Raw genomic sequence first — 20307 nt, 5'->3', positions numbered from 1 at the left:
CTGAAGACTGGAGTAATAATGCTGAAAATCCAGCTTTGCCATCTCAGGAATAAAATACATTGAATTTTTAAGTGTAAATGTAATATATCACAATATTAGTGTTTTTACTGTACTTTTGAACAAATAAATGCATTTACTGGTGAGCAGAAGAGACTTCTTTCAAAAACATTAAAAAAAATCTCACTGACCACAAACTTTTGGTAGTGTGTGTGTGTGTCTGTGTATAAATATGTTATTTCAAACATGACTTTATGCATTATTATAGAAACAGCAATTGTCATCATAATTGTAGACTGAAGAAATTAGCCACACGGACAAGAAAAAAACATTTTAGTTCATAGAGACGAAACAAATTTTCTCATTTCATATTTTGTTTTACAGAGTTCTTTATTGATGGGCTTGGCTCCCTGCATGTTGGGTCGTGTGATGATGTCATTGTGAACCACGCCACTAAGATCAAGCTACCGTGGGGCCAGTCGGAAAGCGACAAAACTTACGCAAAGTTCCGTTACCCTCCTGCTTCATCTGATGCGACACACACCAAAAATGGCCTCTTGTACTTCAAAAACCGCTTCCAGTGTCTAACACACAACTGAACCCACTCTGACAATGCCTTCTTCCCTTTCTCTCATCCTCCCTCAAATGAACTCTCTCTCCATGAGTAGCTAAAGGAGCCTGTGAAGACACTGGAGGTGTGCTGTGTAACTTTATATGGTCCCATGTGAGTAAGGGGGGGCTCTTTTGGAAAGTGTCTTAAGGTGATCAGACATGACTGGCGGATGAGATGTGCAGTGATGGCTGATTAACATTTTTTTGATACCTGAAGATGTCGTATTTTTTGTGTCTCCTTTCTTTAGCTTTATTTTTGTTCAGAAGAATTCTTTAGATACAGATCAAACCATTCCGTAAATTATGCACAGCCATCTTTTTTTCTCGTCAGCCAATCATGTTTCAATATCACATTTAAAGAGATAGTAAGCCCAAAAATGAAAATTCTGTCATTATTTACTCACGCGAATGTTGTTTTAAACTGTAAAAGAGACATTCCAAGCCCCAAAATGACATGGGAGTAAGACTATGACAGAATATTTATTTTTGAACGAACTAGGCTAGTCCTTTAACTGACGAGAGTACAGAAGTTTCTTTTGAAACTGAAGAACGAAGAGAAAACTGTGGAGGCAAACTTTCGAACCATGACTTTTAGAATTTTTCAATCCAGATAAAGGGAGACACTTTCTTTGGGACGTTCGCATGGAATGTCACAAAATCTCCCTGTCTGGCATTAATCGAATCGTGTGTGTACCTGTTAGTCTGTGTGGGTTTTATTGAGGGTCGTCTCTCTGTACGTTTGCACTAAAACAAATGGACTTCAATTGGAGAGACCAGACCCTCAGCGTCACTGAAAGAAGGAACATAGTGAACATCATTAGCAAGCTAAAACCACAGACAATCCAACAGATCACTCTCATTATCTCTCTCTCCCTCTCACATACACACTCAAGCGAGAGATAGGGGGGTGATTCATTGTATATCAGTAAAACCTCCTGAATTTGATATTTTTCTGTGCCAAAGGCTGAATCACTGTCCTGGTATAGGTTATTTATTTTTTTGTACATTTTTATTTAATTGATTCTGGAGTCTTTTTAGATTTCGTCCCTGTGTACTGAAGCATGCAGCCTTGATTAAATATCAGCCAGATGTGAAGCAGCAATGTGAGGTCCAATGCCACCTTTTATAAATTTAGTTAGCAATCACTCATCGTGAGCATGTAGTCCACCGGGGGGGAGGGAGCGCCAGTCAGTTGCTTTTGCTATGCAGAATGGCTGAGACAACTAACCTTACTAAAACCAACACAAAAAAAGCGATATTAATAGACTCTTCAGAGTAAATAGCACATTATGTGCAAATAATGAAGTCACTATAAAATAAAACGATCATTAAGGTGATATCTACAGTAGCTGTCAAAAAATGTGGATACATCTCATTCTTAATTATTATTATTTTCCTTGTTTTGTAATAATTGTTGGGATTAAAAACATTGAACCCCCAAAACATTCATCAAAATTTTATTTTATATATATATATTTTTGCTTTTTAAGTTGCCAAACTCTGCCAAATCATTTAATTTAAAAATTTTGTTTTGTAAAGACACACTGTATATTTCTCAACCAAAATAAAGCTTTAAGATCAAAGGGTCTTTAAGATCATGAGAAACAGTTTGTACAAACCTTTGACTAGTACTGTATGCAGCCACCTTCTGTAGAGTAAAAACATGTAAGAATCTGGTGTAATTGCTGTCAAATCCAATGTATAGCATCATTTTGGTTATGTTTGTTTGTTTTTATGTGTGTGTGAGAGAGAGACTACATCGAGTGAACTTTACATTGTCTCTACATGACGCCCTAATGACTGTTTGCTGCATTATCCATTGAACCACAAATTCTTCAAATAACATTCAACATTAATACCATGTCAAAGATGATACATTTCTATACGAGTGTGTGTTGCGTGTGTGATAGTTCTCTAACTTTCCTGTTACATCCTGTCTAAAAATGGTGCCATACAGGAGTAAATAAGTGCATGGCTGTCTAAAAAGCCTTAAAGAGGTGAAGGAAATGAAAGCTCAGAGGTTCAGTGCGTAATGAAGTTAAATGAATACACAGGTTGAATACATCGTGCAATGGTTTAAAATGAAATTGAAAACACTTTTGCACTTTTTTTATATCTGAAATGCCATGTGACACCCCCTTAAAACAGAAAAGGGAATACAATTTGGTAACACTTTTATTTTAGTGTCGTTGTTGCACGTTACATGTAGTTACTATAGTAATAACTATGAATAATGCATAATTACATGCAAGTAACCCTATAGTAAGTATAGTTAATTAAAATTACTCAGTACTTAATGGATAATTACACTGTAACAAGCACACCTTAAAATAAAGTGTTACCTAAAATTCTTTTAAATTGTACTTTATCACTCACTACCAGTCATTGAGCTTATTTCAGTCCTGAAAAAGACAAGTGGAAGATGCAGTCCTGCAATACTATGATGCTGTCTGGAGAATGCTTCCATTTATCTGCTCTGCATATTCAGGTGCATGAGTGTAAGATCAAAAAGGGAGCATGCAAAAGCATTGGTTTAAGGCTACTTGATTACAGATGAGCTTAATGGGATGGGAGCTTGAACTGAAGTAAAGCTGAACATCTGATACTCTGGCTATGATGAGATCGACTTTTTGATTACAATTTTAATTCCCTGCTTCCTCCTCACGTCACTGCAATGATTCTGACTCCTCATCTCTGGGTTTCTCACTGTGTCTGCATGAATATTTTCTGTTGGTGTTTTGTATCTGTAATACAAATATAATTTTCTGTCTGCCCAAAAAGTTTGGCTGCCTATTGCTCATTTTTAAAAGAACAATGTAGTGGCAAAGGCCCCTAAATATAAAAAAGGGGAAAACAACTAAATAAATAAATACCTTTTTTCTTTCTTTTTCTTTTGTAAATGTAAGAAAAAGCATTTGTTGTTGAATGGAATGAGATAAAGGCTTTGGTGATAACATTTGTCATGGTTTCTGTCTTCCTGAAGAAAAGTGTAAATCTTGTATGTTGAGTAAAGTTAGAATATAGACATACAGAAGTCTAGGATCACTTAAGAATCTTTTAATTGACAGCTTTCGAAAGGAAAATCTAGAGTCATTCAGTGAATATACAATGCTAATGAAAACATCTGAATAAGAAAAAGTAACACACTGGATAGCTTGATTTCAGGTAGTACAAATACCTGAAATTTTACAGTACTGTCACATTATGTATCATTTCGAACAAGGAATAAGTTAACCTTCCCATGCACAATTTCAGTAATATAGAATTATCAGTAGCTACATAAACATTTTCAATCTTTTGTAAATTATATCGTCACTGACACAAAGTTTAGTGCATACAGTCCAATACTTGCTTTCTTTTTTTGTTATGGTCACAGAAAATGTAGTCTTGTAGGTCCAAAATACTTGTTACTATTGTCAAGTACTGAAGGTTGTGTTATCATAATTGAACTGGCAGGCGGAAGAATAATTCAGTCTTTGTTTATTGGACATAACTAACTCGGAAATGGACTAAGTCTTCCTTTATCTCCTTAAAATGTTCTCCTGAGGGTAACAGATGGTCCATTGCTTGGGTTGAGGGCAGAGGAAGATGAGAAAGTGCCTTTGCAGGACTGTCAGAAAGCTGAAAATTAAAGGAATAGAGTGAAAACATATGCTAGTGAACAAATGCTTTAATGAACAAATTATGATAATTTCACAAATAAAGCAAACATTGACCTTTCAATGAGGCGTGGAAGTTTGTGAGGAATTCCAGGAGCGCAGGCAGGGCAGAACCTGGCGGTCCACTGATGCAGAGCTATAGGGTCGCAGGTCAGAGTTCAGTGAGGGTGATGTTGTCATGTTCTTTCCCAGGCTGAGGGATTTAATTTCTTTTCTCTGGAATTCAATAGGAGACTGCAGAGCTATGATGGGTGCGATAGAGGAGATGAAAGAGAACAGCGTCCATTAGGAATTCTGATCTATGGCAAGGTCACACAAGGGTCATGGAAAGTATATTGCTGATACCGTTTAAGAAGTTGCGCTGTGTCTCCAGCATCTGTATGATGTCATTTGCCCAGGACATTCTGATTTCTGGAGTTGATGCACGAAGAATGAATCGCTGCATGCTTCCATCTACATTACGAGACGTCAACACCAACCGACATGAGTCGTCTGGGCAACAATCCTCAATGCCCAAACAACTAATCTGTGAAAGATACAAATATTTACCCTCATATTTATTTTGCCTACTACCTCCCACTTTTTTCTTCTCTGTTTTTCACCTTGATGCTGTTTTTATAGATGTATCCTGTCAGGGAAAAGCCTTTCTTGCGGTCAATTGGCTCACTGAGGATGACAAGCTGCTCAAAGAGGAACACCCGTCTCTCCTTGGGACGGGAGAGGATACTGTTCTCATTCTCAATGAATGTGAAGGTGTCCTGTTGCAAGAGTTTCCCTTGTGCTCTCAGCTGACCCTATGAACCCAATCAATCACAGGTGATCTGAGTGAAATTTTAGCTTCAAATATTGGTAAGAGAGCTAATACAACTATAAAATAACTATAAATGGCATAATTATTTTATAAATAATGGACTCATGCTGTGCTCATTTTAAATACTGAAGCAGTCCAAGGTGAAGTAAACCATTTCTATTTCTGCAGTGCATTTGAGTCTCATCCTACCTCAAAACCCTGTAGTCTTCCAACATTCATCATGTCGTTACATCGCTTTGGAACAAAACACATCACCTGCACTGCCCTCTGTGATAAGGACACAAAAAGAGAACGGAATAATAATTCAATATGTCAACTGATAATGAGTTTATTCTCTTGTCCTCACTTTTATAAGCCAGTACAGACTGTGCCTACCTCAAGATCTTCTGTTTGTCTGCCTGCTTTAGTGTAGTACTTCAAGAAATCCTGTAAATAAACAACATTTAGGCAGAATACTAACTTTTTGCAGGCATGCAGACTTCAACTCAGCTCCATAATTTGCAAAGAAGGAGAAGCATGCAAATTATAGAAGAATAAATATGCAAATTAAGGTAATGAATTAACAGTTTCTGTGTGTGTGTTGTGTGTATATATATATATATATATATATAATATATATCAGGGTTAAATAAAGTAAAAAAGTGAAAGTGACGTGAAGACCCAAGTATGGTAACCCATTCTCGGAATTTGTACTGTGCATTTAACCTATTCAAGTTAGTGCACAGTGCACACACATTAGGAGTAGTGAGTAGTGAACACAGACACACTGCAAATCATGGACACACACAACAAGAGCATTGAGCAGCCATTTTGCTGCGGCCCCCGGGCAGCGATTGGGGGTTTGGTGCCTTGCTCAAGTCATTTTCTGCCAGTATTGAGAGTCGAACCTGCAACATTCGGATTACCAGTCTGACTCTCTAACCATTAAGCCAAGACTGCCCACAAGGCATGGCATGTTTGATTTGATTTTCGTATAAATCACTAAGAAGTAACAAAAGCCATCAAAATAATTTCCTAAATACCTGTTTGTTGTTATGCACTTCATATCAGTTCATACAATTACAAGATTTATGACATATTGGCTATACAGTATGAATCTGAGGTTTTTTTTTTTCTGTAATGGGAATCGCTGAATAACATTATATATATATATATATATATATATATATATATATATATATACAGTATATAATATATATATATATATATAATATATATATATATATATATATATATATACATATATATATATATATATTTATATATATATACATATATATATATATATATAAATATATATATATATATATATTTTTTTTATATATATATATAATATCACTTTTAATCAATTGAATGCATCGTTGCTGAAAAGGTTTTAATTAAAAGAAACATATATATATATATATATATAAAAAATATATATAATATATATATATATATATATATATATATATGTTTCTTTTAATTAAAACCTTTTCAGCAACGATGCATTCAATTGATTAAAAGTGACAGTAAAGACATTTATAATGTTACAAAAGATGTCTAAATTGAGCATTGCCATCACATGAATAGATTACCTTTTAAATATATAAATAGAAAACAACTATTTCAAATTATAATAATATATCTGCTATGGCCAAAACCTCTGTTAGGTTGACAGAGGAGGAAAATAGGGAATGACTGAAACTACAGGTGGGGAAAAAAGGGTGCACTATTATAAGAAGTCTCTGTTTTGAATGAGTGTGTACTTGTGTACAAGCTCACACTAACACACCTTCAGCAGCAGCTGATATTTCATGATTCTCTGAACAGGTTTGATGAGCAGGTCATTTAACTGCAGTCTGTGACCCAGCTGTTGTCTCAGTTCCTACATTGTGAAAGAGCACAGGACAGTCATAGACCTTTCCCTCATACACCAAATAGTACACATGGTCACATAACTATACTCAGATTGGACAGCACAAATTACCTCAAAATAGGTTTCAATATACTCTGAGACGATGTGCTCTGACTTTGGCTTGTTCTGACAGTAGACCACATACATGTTGAGCCGCCTCTCCTGGGAAACACATAGACATATTTGTTGCCACACAGGTAAACGTTTCAATTTATGTAATACAAATATCGACTGTATCATTAGCAGATGAAGGAAATAAAACATAGACTTACATGTTTGATAAACAGTTGTGCCAGCAGGTCAGGTTCAGACACACATTTCTCCAACTCTCCAAGAAAAATGCTGTTTAAAAACAAATAAAAGGAAGGAGCTGTAAGAAGGTCAGGTATGCACACCTCACCTCGATGGTCACAGATCCTATCAATGGGTGACCTACTCTTTGTGCCAGTCATAGATCTGATGAATGTTCCCAAACACTATTTTATCCTTTCCCACCAAATACTCAGGCACTCCAACACTTTTCATTGTAGCCATATAACCCTGGAGAAGGGAGAAAGTGAGAGTTAAAAAGAGAGAATGACTAAGCTCTTCTATGCGTGGGATTGAATGCATTTATGTGTTACCTCCACTACAAGCCCCAGATCTTCCACATATAGCTTCTCTGTCTCGACCAGCTCTGTCAGCACATATCTATGAGTAAGATATGAGGAATGTCAGATTTGGAGAAGGATTATTAACAGTATTTCTTTCCACAAACCATAGGTTTGGGGTCACCAATCAAATAAATACCTACATGGTTTTCTCTAATGCACTTCTTTTCTCCTGTTCTTCATCCTCCAGGCTCAGCGATTGTACGTGTGTCTCATCATTTAAGGAGGCACCTCTCTCCCCATAATGCACATCGCAAGACTGATGCCTCTGAAATTTGACTCATTAGCCATCACAAGCACAAATCAGCAGACAGTTAAGTAAAATTGTTCAGCACTGTCCAGTGATCAGTTCTATTGTATTACCTGCAAGAGATCATTTAGGTATCTTGGGTAATAGGGACTGTCAGGAGATATTGGCCCTGAAAGTTCATCACAGTCCTGCATGCCACAGGATAAGAAAGTGTACGGTTTTAGTATAAAATACAGTATGAAAAAATTACACTTATTCCCTCTCTATCTGTGATATACATTAAACATTCAAAAGTGTTTGGGTCGGTAAGATTTTTTAAATGTTTTTGAAAGAAGTCTCATGCTCACCAATTCAACATTGATTTGCTCAAAAATACAGAAAAAGCAGTAATATTGTGAAATATTATTAAAATTCAAAAGAAGCGTTGTCTATTTAATACATTTCAAAATGTTCACATGATGCTTCAAAATCATTCTAATATGCTGATTAGTGCTTTTATTAATTATTATCACAGTTGAAAATTGTTGTGCTGCTTAAAATTCATGTGGACACCCTGATACTTTTTTTTCAGGATTCTTTGATAAACAGAAAGTTCAAAAGAACAGCATTTGTTTAAAAATGACTTTTTTTTTAAAGGTTTGTGAGTTTTTACTGTCAGTTTGATTAATTTAATGCATACTTACTGAATAAAAGTCGTTTTTTTTTTTTTTTTTTTTTTTGTACTGACCCCACACTTTTGAACAGTAGTGTAAATTATGTGCATACCAGAGATCTGAAGGAGCGGGGCAGTTTTTTGGACTTCTCTGTTGGGCTCAATGGGCTTTGAGCTGGTGAGAGGGGTAGAAACATATAGGCTGACCTGTCTGGGCTCTGAATGACCTTTGAGCTCTGACCCTTGCCACCTCCTCCCAGACTCAGCTTTCGAACTGGGCTGCTCAACCATCTCTTGAGGGCCTTGAGAGAGTGGGTAGATGTGGTAGATGGCCGTCTAGTGGAAAGAGGCTGATATTTGCTGGGTGAGATTGGAGAGAGGTCATCAATGGAGACGGAGGCCGAAAGTGTTTCAGTAGGCAAGGAGACATCGCCAACCCCTGTCAACGTGTATGACTCTACAGAGACAGAGACAGAGAGAGCTGGAGAAAGGAAATAGTTCGATCTTTAAAGCAACACTTCCAAAAACTAGCACTAAAAAAAAAAAAAAAAAAAAAAAAAAAAAAATCATATTTATGGTAAAGCAAAAATTGGATGGAGGCTATGATTGTCAGAACTCTGCTAGAAAAATATAATAACAACCTTTGACAAATTATTAGATGGCATTTTTAGGTCTACAAATATAACAAATTATAACTATATGCATAATTAAATGATATACAGTGAACATACACTGCTCGATTGTACTGACAACCGCCATGATAAAACAGGGGGTAGAAGACTTACCTAATTTCATTAGAAGGGACCTTTATTTCCATCAACTCTGGCCATTCTTTTGCTATAAATAAAGTGCTTTTTCCTTGCTTTTTTATTTATTATTATTATAAAAAGTCTATTTAAAAGTCTATTCATTGTAACTTTCAATCAATTTAATACATAATTAAATCCCTTCCAAAAAGAATAATAATAAGAATCTTACTGACCTCAGACCTTTGAATAGTAGTGTATGTTGTGCAATGATTTAATAAGGAGAGAATCGGGAGAAGTAATGAGATATATCACAAGGGAATTTCCAGCTCCACCATTAATATTCATCTTGCAGTTATTTGTCCTGAATTTTCCAGTCATAAAAGGTGGAATATAAATATAACTGGCAACACATGAGATTCTGCCTTATAAGCAGATGATACAGCTTAAAAATGGTTTGTTTTTTCCCCCTGATTTAAAAGCTTTACAGCGCAATGTGGGAAAAGCATGCCCTAACTGAAGGGCAAACGGGAAGGAAAGACTTTGAGAGAGAGAGAATGAGGGACAAAACAGAAAGGATTCTACTTTTCCTGTACATGGATCAGCTAGTTTCTAAAGGTCGCATAACCATAATCTTGCAATAACCCATAAAACAACCATTTACATACACAATGCATCAGCATTTCTACACATAATCTGTGCAAAATTATACTGACAATATTAAGAAATGGGTTCTTCACTTTTACAAACTGAAGCAAAAAAACAATGGTATAATTAATACACTAGGTTTACGAGCAAATAATCTTTTTCAAGCTCCAAAATGTGTAAAGTATGAATGTTTTTGGCTTAATCAAGTATGCTGGGCACATATTCAGAATTTCCATCCCTTGAAAACAGCAAAGCCTACCAAAACACAATGCAAATACAAATAAGATTTGAAGAGATCTGACAACGCAACATCTGACTACAGTCAAAAGTGAAAGAGCAACATACGGATCTCTTACCTTGCTGTCTGAAGCAGCAATCACACCTGGCCAAAACTTTCTGGCAGAAGCGTGCACAGCCACACACCCTTGGGGCACGATGCCCCTTCATACCAGCCGAGTAACACTGCTGTATACTTTACAGCAGACACACTCCTACTCTCAGTTCAGAGGTAATCCCTGAGCTCTGAATTCACACACAACATCTGTATAATCCCTGCTTTTATCCACATAGACCCACTGGTACATCATAGGGGGAATGGAGGGGAGAGTTAAAGGCGGCTTGAAACGGAAGCTTGCCTTTTGGCTACATTTTTTTTTTTTTTTCATTAGTTTTTCATGGTCCACACTCCAGCACAGTAGGTGGCGGGAATGCACCTATCGTTTGTTTGCTAACCGCCATAAAACACCAGAAGAAAAAAGCTAATGGCTTCTCGAACAAGAAAAAATGTAGGAAGGGTCACGGGACAGTTGAATACCACTTTTACATGTTATTTAGAAGGCGGGACTTACTGCAGCGTGTTGAACTTTCTACCATAAGTAATATGAGTGCACCGTCTTCAATTGGAACTAATCGAAGACGACGATGAAAAACGCTAATAAAATCCACAGAAGACAGAAGCAACAAAGTGGACATGCGAGGTTGAAGGTACCCGTGTTTGTACAACTCGAGTTTAAGATAAAGCATCTTGCCATCTTGTGGAGAAACATGGGGAAAAACTTTTTATGAAGGGCCTATTTGTACAGACAGATTACATTACAGTCAAATTAGGGGTGTGCGATATCACGTTTTTTTTGTTTTTGAAGAAGTATCGTACTACAGTGCATTCTATCAGTTGCAGTTCTGGCGCCTCCATCTTAACATACTCAACGCGACTTACATTCACACATCACTTGTTAACGCAGCGGTAGAGTTACACTAGAATCTTTCCAAAGACAGCGGGCTGTCCGCCGAAGACAATTTTTGCGGAGGCAAGCAGAAATCATCTCTGCTTGCAGTACGTCAAGTGTATACCACACACACGCACGCACGCACGCACCACATTATACGTCATCAATAGCGGTTCACTTCCGCGATTTGGTACGATTGCATTCATATCAGCAGCGAACCGTACCCCCCAGACCACGGACTCGAGTACGGTCAGTACGGTTCGCAGGTGCTCACCGAGTTCGGAACACAGCGTTCACATCATCCAAATGAACCGAACTCTGACGTCATTCGAACCCGGGTTCGCACCAGAAGTGCTAGTGTGAAAGCGCCCTAAAACGTCAAACAGCGCATGATTACTGGACTAAGTTACCTTTAAAGTCTTACAGCGCTAATACTGTACATAAGTACACAGTTGGTTAACTTATTTGTTCATTTAATTTCTTTCTTCAATGCTACTGTTAAATACACTTACTGTAGTTGAAAAAAAGAAAGCACTGTTTTATTTCATTTGTATATTATGTTGTGTAGCCTATTTTTATTTGCGCCACTTTGGCCTAATTGTCTGCCATTCTTTTTTATTTCATATTGTGTTATCTTATAAGGCTTTGTTTTTAAAATAGGGACATTAGTTTGGCTGTAATGCTCAGTCACTTGCAAAATAGTAAACCAAAATGAAAGAGAATCGTGATAAAATCGTGATTTTCCTGAAAAAAAATCGTGATATGATATTTTTGCCACGTTGCCCACCCCTAAGTCAAATATTCACTTGGAAGATAAACCATATCTTCCAAGATAAGGCTTCTTGTTCCGGTCATCTCTAGGTAATTTGTTAGTTACATTTGGCTTTTTTTTGTTGCTATAAACATAACATCGTTGTTTTTGCTCTTTTAACCATTCTTTCAAAGACGTAGACCTACAAACTGACATAGTATATTTATTATCACCTTTTTTTTGTGTGGAACCAGTTAAAGACTATATGCTTGCATGTTTTGACTGTGTGTGTGAAAAAGAATTCAAAATTCTTAAACATTATGAAAGGGTATGTTTGACCCCTCACCTTTGCCCTCAGGTATGTGTTTTGGTCTTGAGTTACAGCTTTGTTCTCCAGTTTCCAATTTTGCGCCCTTCTTTGAACAACCACAGCTGTCTTCCAGTAAAGTACACCCTTCATTGCTTTCTTGGATCTGAAACGGGTCATAAAAGTTAGTGTTATCCTTCAGCTCTGAAGGGGCAGAGCTGTAACTAGCTGTCCTGTCTATACCTGAGCAATTCATATATATGTATGACTTCAAAAAAGACCACATAACTCCTCAAGTTAGACTGACAAGACTCTCTGGGTGAGTCTTGAGAAAGTATTTCACTCCAAAATTATATATATATAATGTGTTTCAATATATATATATATTTTTTATGTACAAAATTAAGCCTATTGTAAGGACCATTTCCCCCTAAATACCCAGTACCTAATGCTTTTGAACATTCGAGTTCTCAATGGTAATTTTCTTTAGATTCTGATCACTGGTTCTGTTTATTTAAATCAGCATAAATGAAAGATAATACTAGTACCATGACATTTTGATTAAAAGATTGATCTTTCTATTAAAACATTGACAATCTAAATAAAGTAAATCTGTGCCACTGTCAAGGCATTAATTTACTTGGTATATATTTACATGTAATTCCATATACAAACATTCCAGACAACACATAAGCTAGAATAACACTTTATTTTTTATTTTTATCTTGAGTATCTACTGTAGAAATACATCCAAAGTACATTGTACTGGAGGAGGCCTTATCTTTTGTGCTTGCTTCCTTCATTTGCTGTAAACATTAAGTTGGCCTAGTTGGAGCAATATCAGTATTGAGCTGATGACTTGTTGTGACAAGTTTGGCAAAACTCTATTGAAGGCTCAAGTCTTAACCATGAAGTAATCATTTTCCGACTGGAAGTACAAAGAAACCCAAAAAATCTTTCAATGAGACAGCAACTCACTAAAAAAATACTTGGGACAAATGATCATGCGGTCCATGTAATTTTTTCTTGATCTGATGCTGGTAAGAGAGACTGAAAATTTAGAATAGGTAAAAATAAGAAGCATCCCTAAGGCATAAGATAAGAGACACAGGCCTGCTTTCAGTCACTCTTGTTTTGACTGGTGTGTGTTGGTCTGAGTTATTAGAGTATCGCTAAAGCATTCAAGCTATTTACACAAACAATTGAGAAATAACTACAAGAAGGGTAAATAATAGTAATAATTAAGGCCCGGTTTCACAAACAGGGCTTAGATTAAGCCAGGATTAAGCCTTAGTTCAATTACTGCATTTAAGTAGCTTTTATAAATGTGCCTTAGAAAAAAAAAAACATTTCTTCTGCATCTTGAGACAAAACAATGACACGGACATTTAGTGTGGGAGGATAGCCTTAAGCCTCGTCTGTGAAACCGGGGGTTAGTGTAGTGCACTGATTATAAAGATAGTCAGGTCATGTCATGTCCTGTAGTGTGATATGCTGTATTCTAGCTAAACCACTACATTTTTCTAAAGCATATTGTTGTTATAAATTAGTTTAGTAGCATATGTTGTAATTAATACAGTTTTTTTTAATCTAATATTAATTGAGAGACAGCATGGAATATTTATTCATTTCTACACTACAGGACCATTATAAAATAAACTTAAAAGGGTGATTAAAATGGATTAATTGGTACAAATAAATGTATGGACATCCACTACCCATATACTTAACATTTAGTAGGGCAATGTTAGGGAATTGTATATGCAGTTATTTCTGTGTAAATCGTTCATAAACCATTGAACTTAAAGCGACAAAATTCGTGTAGAAACGTGTCTGTTAAAGAGCGCTAACAGACTTTGAACACACAGTCAAAATCTGGTTATCTCAGTCATGCCAGACTGTGTTTGTAATAAACCAAAAGACACATACAATAACAGCCATTCCAAATAAGGCCTCAAAATAATCTCATCTTTTTCAGTGTATATTTAATAGCAGTCAATAATATGTGTATACTTTACACTATGGTTTAGTCTCTAAAAGTGACCTTAAAATTGATCAATTTTGTACCCAAAAAAATTTACGCATAAAGTATGTTACCTATAAGTAAATGTGTGTGAGTGTATGTTTTCTCACCCCATGCTGGTTACTCAAGTCCAAGGAAGGGTTTGATAAAGACATCAGCAGTTGCTCTGGGTTTCCCTGAAGTTTGGCCAAACTCTTCATTTTCCTCTTACTTTGTCTCCAGATGGATGAAGGAAATGTTTGGCTGCGTGTTGTGTCTTCTCTATGCTAGTCCAGTACTGTCCAGTTTAATCTCTACTCCACTCTCCCTGATTCACTGACACACATTCTTATCTATCTCCTTCTGCTGTCCACCACCCATTCCCTCCTGTTTCTCCAACACCCTCTTGCTCCATCTTAACCTCCCTGAGAGAGAGAGAGGGAGAGAGAGAGAGAGAGATTTTATTTATTATAAAATAAAGGAATTAAATAAAGTCTTATTTAACATGTGCAAGTCCCAAAGGTTAGGATTAGGGTTCTTCCTTAGGGTTAGTCTAATTAACTTAAATTTAGAACAAGAAGTCAGTGGGAGGCCACCGACATGATATAAAAACAATGTGCATGTGTTTCTATGGGTTTTTGGAGGTGAAGGGGTTGTTGGTTGGGGGGCAGAAGGTGCTTGTTTGAGGAAGGATATTCTAGATCTATTATCCATGTCCTCATAAGGAAAACATTTCAATAAGCTTAGTAAATAGTGTCTTAATAAAAAATCTATAAATGTTGAAAGGTTCCTATGAGGGTTATGTTTAAGAATAATGAGATTATCCTTAAAAAATGAATAATTCATTCGAGAAAGAAGCAGAGTTCAGTTACGTGAAAATAATAATAAAAATGTTGCTTTCTCTCTATTTCTATTTTCTTTTTATACTCTTCTGTACAACTGCAAATTTGATTCTATAATTAAATTCTATTACTTTGTATTTTGTGTTGCTTTAGTTTTTATTTGATAAGAAATAAAATAATAATCTGTTACTATAATTTTTCATTAATTTCTAGCACTGTCATCCTCAACATATTTAGTAATGTTATATGTCTGTGTAATCTGATATGTGTGCTTGTACATCAGTGATGACTGATATTTGTACATTTAGGATTTACTTAATTTTGGTACTTAGATGTTTTGTTAAGCTTTGATAAAAGAGTTAATTTAAGATTTTCTCAGTCCCTTCAGAATTGCAAGAATTTAAGCAAATCAGCTTGCAAGTTTGTCATAACATTGGTGAATAGGTATTCATGATTGGAATTTATTTGTGCCACAGAAATACATTTTTTTTCTCAGACTGCTTAATGGAGATGGATTGTCTTATTTTGACCATCTGTAGAGACAAAGTGTTCATTACCGGATAAACATTTAACCTGTCATGTAAGGACATTTTTGTCTGCAAAGTACGTCACTCTGTCTTGAAATCTGATCAAAGACAGCTTCACATTCCATATAATCCTCTAAACTAAATGCAGGGTGCTTGTGACATAAAACAAGCAATATATAAGACAAAAACACAAAGTCCTGAAACCCACCCACTCCATGTTTAACTTTATCAGCATCATTGGATTCATAATAATTGTAATGTTTAAATGTTTGTCAGTATGAGACAGAGAGAAAGAAATGGAGACCATTTTGAGTGTAATATAAAAATAAAGTTTTTTTTTGTTTTTTTTTTTATGCAGAAAGTTTTCAGTTAGGGTTAGGTTATCGTTTTTATAACTAGCTGCATAAAAAGAATAGAAGTCTATGCAATGTCCCCATTTAGATAAGTTAATGTGTGTGTGTGTGTGTGTGTGTGTGTGTGTGTGTGTGTGTGTGTGGTGTTTGTGAAATGTGATTATGCTCCGAGTGCACGTGTTGGGTCCTTTCTGATCCTGAAAGGCATTAGTCTAAACCTGAGGCGTTACGGAGCGTGAATACATAGGATCACATACACACATGCACTACGAAGACATGAAGCTGACTTGTATTTTCTGGGAGCTGAGATTTCTGATAATAAGGATGTGAAATTTAATTCAAAGTATAGCTGCGTTCACCGAAGGCTCTTATTTTCTTCTGAAAGGTGGACACAGGTGAGTTATACTCCATATTTACTCCATACTCCATATTCCATATAAAGTAAAAAAAAAAAAAAGAGCATCTGATTGTCTTCATATTGGTACACTAGAGCTCAAAAAGAGAATGTTTATTGCTTTATTGTAATCTTTGGATTGTATTTTGCTTTGTGACATGCACAACTGGAGAAATGTTTTATTTATTGCTGTTTTGAGAAATAGAAATACCAGTTTTGTAGCAAAACTAAATGTTTTCAACTTAAAATAGCTGTATAAATGTATAGATATATTTATGCTACAGTTCACTGAGGTAACATGCTTTTAAAGAGTATGTAAGCCTGTTTATTGGTATCTGTGTATTTTAAGCCTGAGCAGGCCAGATTTAGCACTGACAATTAAAGCACAGCTCTCCCAGGCTAAATCCAGAGCTATTAAAACTCCCAATTTTCTCGCATCAGAAGCTTTTGAGTCAATTGAACTGTGATAGTTGCAATCACTGCAAATTAATTCTTTTTATGAAGGTTCTCACTTGGTTAGAGAGTTTTGTGGTTTATCTCTGTTGGTCTGTTTGCCTCAAGACAGGGGCCGTAAACACTTGGAGTGCATTCCTTCACCTCAAGTTGCTGATCTACCACAGTCGCGTTGGAACACTTTCCTCAAATGCCAGAAAAGATGATGTAGGCAACACTAAACTCTTGAGACATGGCAGCAGTTCATAGCTCTGCCTTTGAGGACCCAAACCTGGGGTCAGGCCCAGCTGACGATGAAATATCATTGTTGGAAGAGTCTGACTCTGGAAGTTTGCTCTCTGATGACTCTGTTCTCCCTGATTATGAACAAGAGGACAGGAAAAAAGGAACTGCCAACACACTATATGAGGCGTGTGTCCAAAACGATACAGAAGCACTGAAGAGAGTGTTGGAACGTGGTGTGACCCGGGATGAGGTCATGGAAGTTGACATTAATGGCTGGGTAAGATATTATAAGATATTGAAAATTAGTATTAAAGAGCATTCGACTGAGTGTCTCATCACTGAGCAGAAAGGTCAGTTGCTCTGGCAATAGTTTTTTTTAGGAGTGAGCTTTGAAAGATTGAGGTAATCCATTAAAAATAACTTTGTAAACCTTTCATTAAAAATATATAACATCATTGTCAACCAATGATGTTTTGGCCTACCTTCATATTGGTTGCACTTTATTTTACAGTATGTGTACTTGCCTAAGAATGTACTGGGTAATATAAGGTAACAACATGGGTTTAGGGGTAAGTTCAGGGTTAGTACCTAGTTATTACCCAGTTATTGTAATTACTATAATAGGTACAGGATGTACATGAGGAACATATTAGATGGCCTTAACTACTAACATTAAATGCCTACGAGAAGACTATGGGTTTACTGTGTAACTACATGTTCTGGAAAATTCCCACATTTACTGTTTGTAGTTAGGAGTAAAGGTACAGTAGGGTTAGAGTTTGGGGGTAAGGGTTTGGATTACAGTTAGAAGAAAAGTAAACAGTGCAACAACAAATCTTATTTAAATGCAAGTACTTTAAATGTAATTGCAATGCACCCACATGTATGTATGTATGTAATATTGCATCAAACGGTTAAGCATATAGTTAAGGCCGCCTAATATAAAGTGTGACCAACAAATTTGTAGGTCATCGATAATGGCTATTTCGACATGGTTTTCTATGGAAGTTTCAAATGTTTATGAGTAAAATGGGGTCTGAGGTATTTCTTGAAGAGACTTTTATGTTTACAACTTGGACAACCATTGCAGTCTTTGTAGCAACTTGTTAACAAAATTCATATTTGAGGTATGATTGCATTTCATTTGAAATTTAACAGCATGTGGAAGTCAATTTAAGGAATATTAACATACCTTATTGTAATCATGAATCAAAAAACACTTATTAAATGATCGTTGGAAATTCCTGAAGAAACCTATGCCTCAAAGTGTTGCTGGGTTATTATGGTTTGATTGATTTATGAAAGTGTTGCCTGTTGGGGTGGAGCGTCCATGTGCTGCAGTCTATGTCTCTAACCTTTTTAACTTGTTATAAGGTCCTTATAACATGATTCTCTCTTCTAGAATGGACTGATGGTGGCTGCATATAAAGGATTTCTTCCGATTGTTTATGAGCTGCACGGCTGTCCACACCTGGACATTAACCACCAAGACAATGACGGCAACACTGCTCTAATGATCGCTGCTCAAGCTGGTCAGTTACTGTGTGATGTCAATTCACTTTTTTTTGAATGGTAGTTAGAGGAGCTACTGCCTGGATTCTGCTGGCAGTAATAGCGTTACAGTATATACAGCCCGATATTGTTGAGTTTTGTGAATATGGTTCAGTAAGTACAATTTACATAAAATGGAGGTGTATTTGTATAAATGTTAAATTTATGTTAAATACTATTTACAGTTACTGTTTACTGTTTTGGGAATTCACCCCATTTCTTTATTTTATATATCTTCGGAAATACAATGTGAAAACCTTTTAAATCTTTCTGTACACAGGTCATGTCTCCATATGCAACTACATCATGAATTACTTCCCTGGAGCAGAGACAGAGATCAGAGACAACAGAGGGTTCACTTCCCTCATGAAAGCTGCCATACAGGGCAGGACTGATGTGGTGGCAGCTCTTATAATGCACGGTTAGTTATTGAACACACATGCTGATATGCTGGAAATTATCTCTGAGGTATGAGCATTTCATATACTGATTATATGTTTATCATATCACTTGGTTGGGAGAGACAATACATCACCAAGTGACCCACATAGCCAATCAAGAATGGCATATGCTGGCATAGACCCAGTTCACCTCATTAGCACCTATTGGATTAATTAAGCAGCCAAGCATAAGATCTGTGGAAGGCGCAAAATTAGTTCTTCTGACACAGCATTTTAGACAAACTCTTTTTTTTTATTTCTGAAATAATTGTGCTTCTAAACTAATCCCAATGTTTGCATGACATGAATCTCCTGTTCTCTCCACATTATTCTTTAAATTACTCAGGCCTGTCAATGTGCACATTTTAATGTAGTCTTTAAATGTCCTGCTATACTCTGCTTCAGCAGCATCCTCTAATACACAATATTCTTTTTTTAATTCTCTGTATTGTTCAATCTTAGGTGCTGATGTAAATGCTGTAGACACCAACCGTGGTAAATGTGCACGTGACTGGGCACTGAAAACGGGTCGCTTTGACACGCTGACACGTCTGCGCCACCTTGTACTCCATCCCACAGCGGAACAGTTCTGTGAGACCTACGTCCCTGAGTGGCCTAACCTTAAGTTGCTGGTCAGCAAAGCAACAGCCAATAAGAGTGCTGGCCAGAAGTTGACTCATCATCTCAAGAGTACGTTCGGTTTCAGTTTCCCACGCGACCCACAGGAAAATGGCGTCATGGATCACATGGTGCGAATGACCACCAGCCTACACAGCCCGCTCATAGCCACGGCCACACGCCCGCTTTGCCCGAGCAGCCCTCCACAGGTAGGTAAACGTCGGCTGGCTGTGGCTGAGCTGATGCAGAAGCACTCAGAGAAACAGCTGGAGGAGAGTTCGGTGTGCCACCGAAACAGCTCCGTCTCCTTCATTTCTCCATCTATCCACTCTCAGGAGTCCGTCTCTGTGACCTGCTGTGCCGATACAGAGAGGCGTGGAAGTGTGCTGTCCATTGCTCAGTCCGGTATGCGCACATTCATTCCTCGTAGCGTAGCGTCACGGCGCAACAGTGTTCTCCCCTCGGGCTGTATCCCACAGATCAAAGTCACTAAATCCTCTGAGCCCACCCCAAAGAAAGCGAAGAAGAATAAAAAGCAGAAAGGTTACCTGGAGCCTCCAAAGTGGAAGTATAAGGAGGCCAAGGAGGAGAAGAAGAAAGAGAAGAAAGCGTTAAAGGAAAAAGAAGAGAAAGAAAAGGAGAAGAAAAGCAAAGACAAGGATAAAAGAAAAAAGAAAAGTGATGATTAAGGGCTTT

General features: G+C 36.8%; 3 protein-coding genes across 3 annotated transcripts in view; 2 read left to right on the top strand and 1 right to left on the bottom strand.

Annotated features, from left to right (window-relative positions):
- b4galnt1b (beta-1,4-N-acetyl-galactosaminyl transferase 1b) overlaps positions 1-3463 on the top strand; it is a 22027-nt gene extending 18564 nt beyond the window's left edge. Inside the window, exon 12 of the mRNA XM_082137258.1 lies at positions 382-3463. Coding sequence (XP_081993384.1) covers positions 382-596 — 215 coding nt within the window. The 3' untranslated portion in view covers positions 597-3463. The remainder of the gene's footprint in view (positions 1-381) is intronic.
- On the bottom strand, positions 2085-19624 carry arhgef25b (Rho guanine nucleotide exchange factor (GEF) 25b). The gene is made up of 17 exons (XM_082137249.1): positions 19485-19624; positions 14340-14633; positions 12246-12372; positions 8642-8985; positions 7990-8064; positions 7770-7894; positions 7600-7666; positions 7413-7516; positions 7249-7318; positions 7049-7138; positions 6854-6946; positions 5455-5505; positions 5269-5346; positions 4871-5062; positions 4614-4794; positions 4326-4510; positions 2085-4230 (listed from the first exon to the last, which is right to left on the bottom strand). Exons 2-16 carry the CDS (start codon positions 14427-14429, stop codon positions 4329-4331), a joined length of 1869 nt encoding a protein of 622 aa, XP_081993375.1. The 5' UTR covers positions 14430-14633; positions 19485-19624; the 3' UTR covers positions 2085-4230; positions 4326-4328.
- On the top strand, positions 17010-20307 carry ankrd33ab (ankyrin repeat domain 33Ab; the record flags this gene model as incomplete). Its single annotated transcript, XM_082137270.1, has 4 exons — positions 17010-17279; positions 18405-18534; positions 18834-18974; positions 19456-20307. The coding sequence occupies 4 exons, from the start codon at positions 17010-17012 to the stop codon at positions 20298-20300; spliced, it is 1386 nt and encodes a 461-aa protein (XP_081993396.1). The 3' UTR covers positions 20301-20307.

The sequence above is a fragment of the Leuciscus leuciscus genome (assembly GCF_965113295.1).
Source record: "Leuciscus leuciscus genome assembly, chromosome: 14".
NCBI lineage: Eukaryota > Metazoa > Chordata > Actinopteri > Cypriniformes > Leuciscidae > Leuciscus > Leuciscus leuciscus.
The sequence above is the reverse complement of the archived record's forward strand: the minus strand, read 5'-3'. Positions and strand labels throughout refer to the sequence as shown.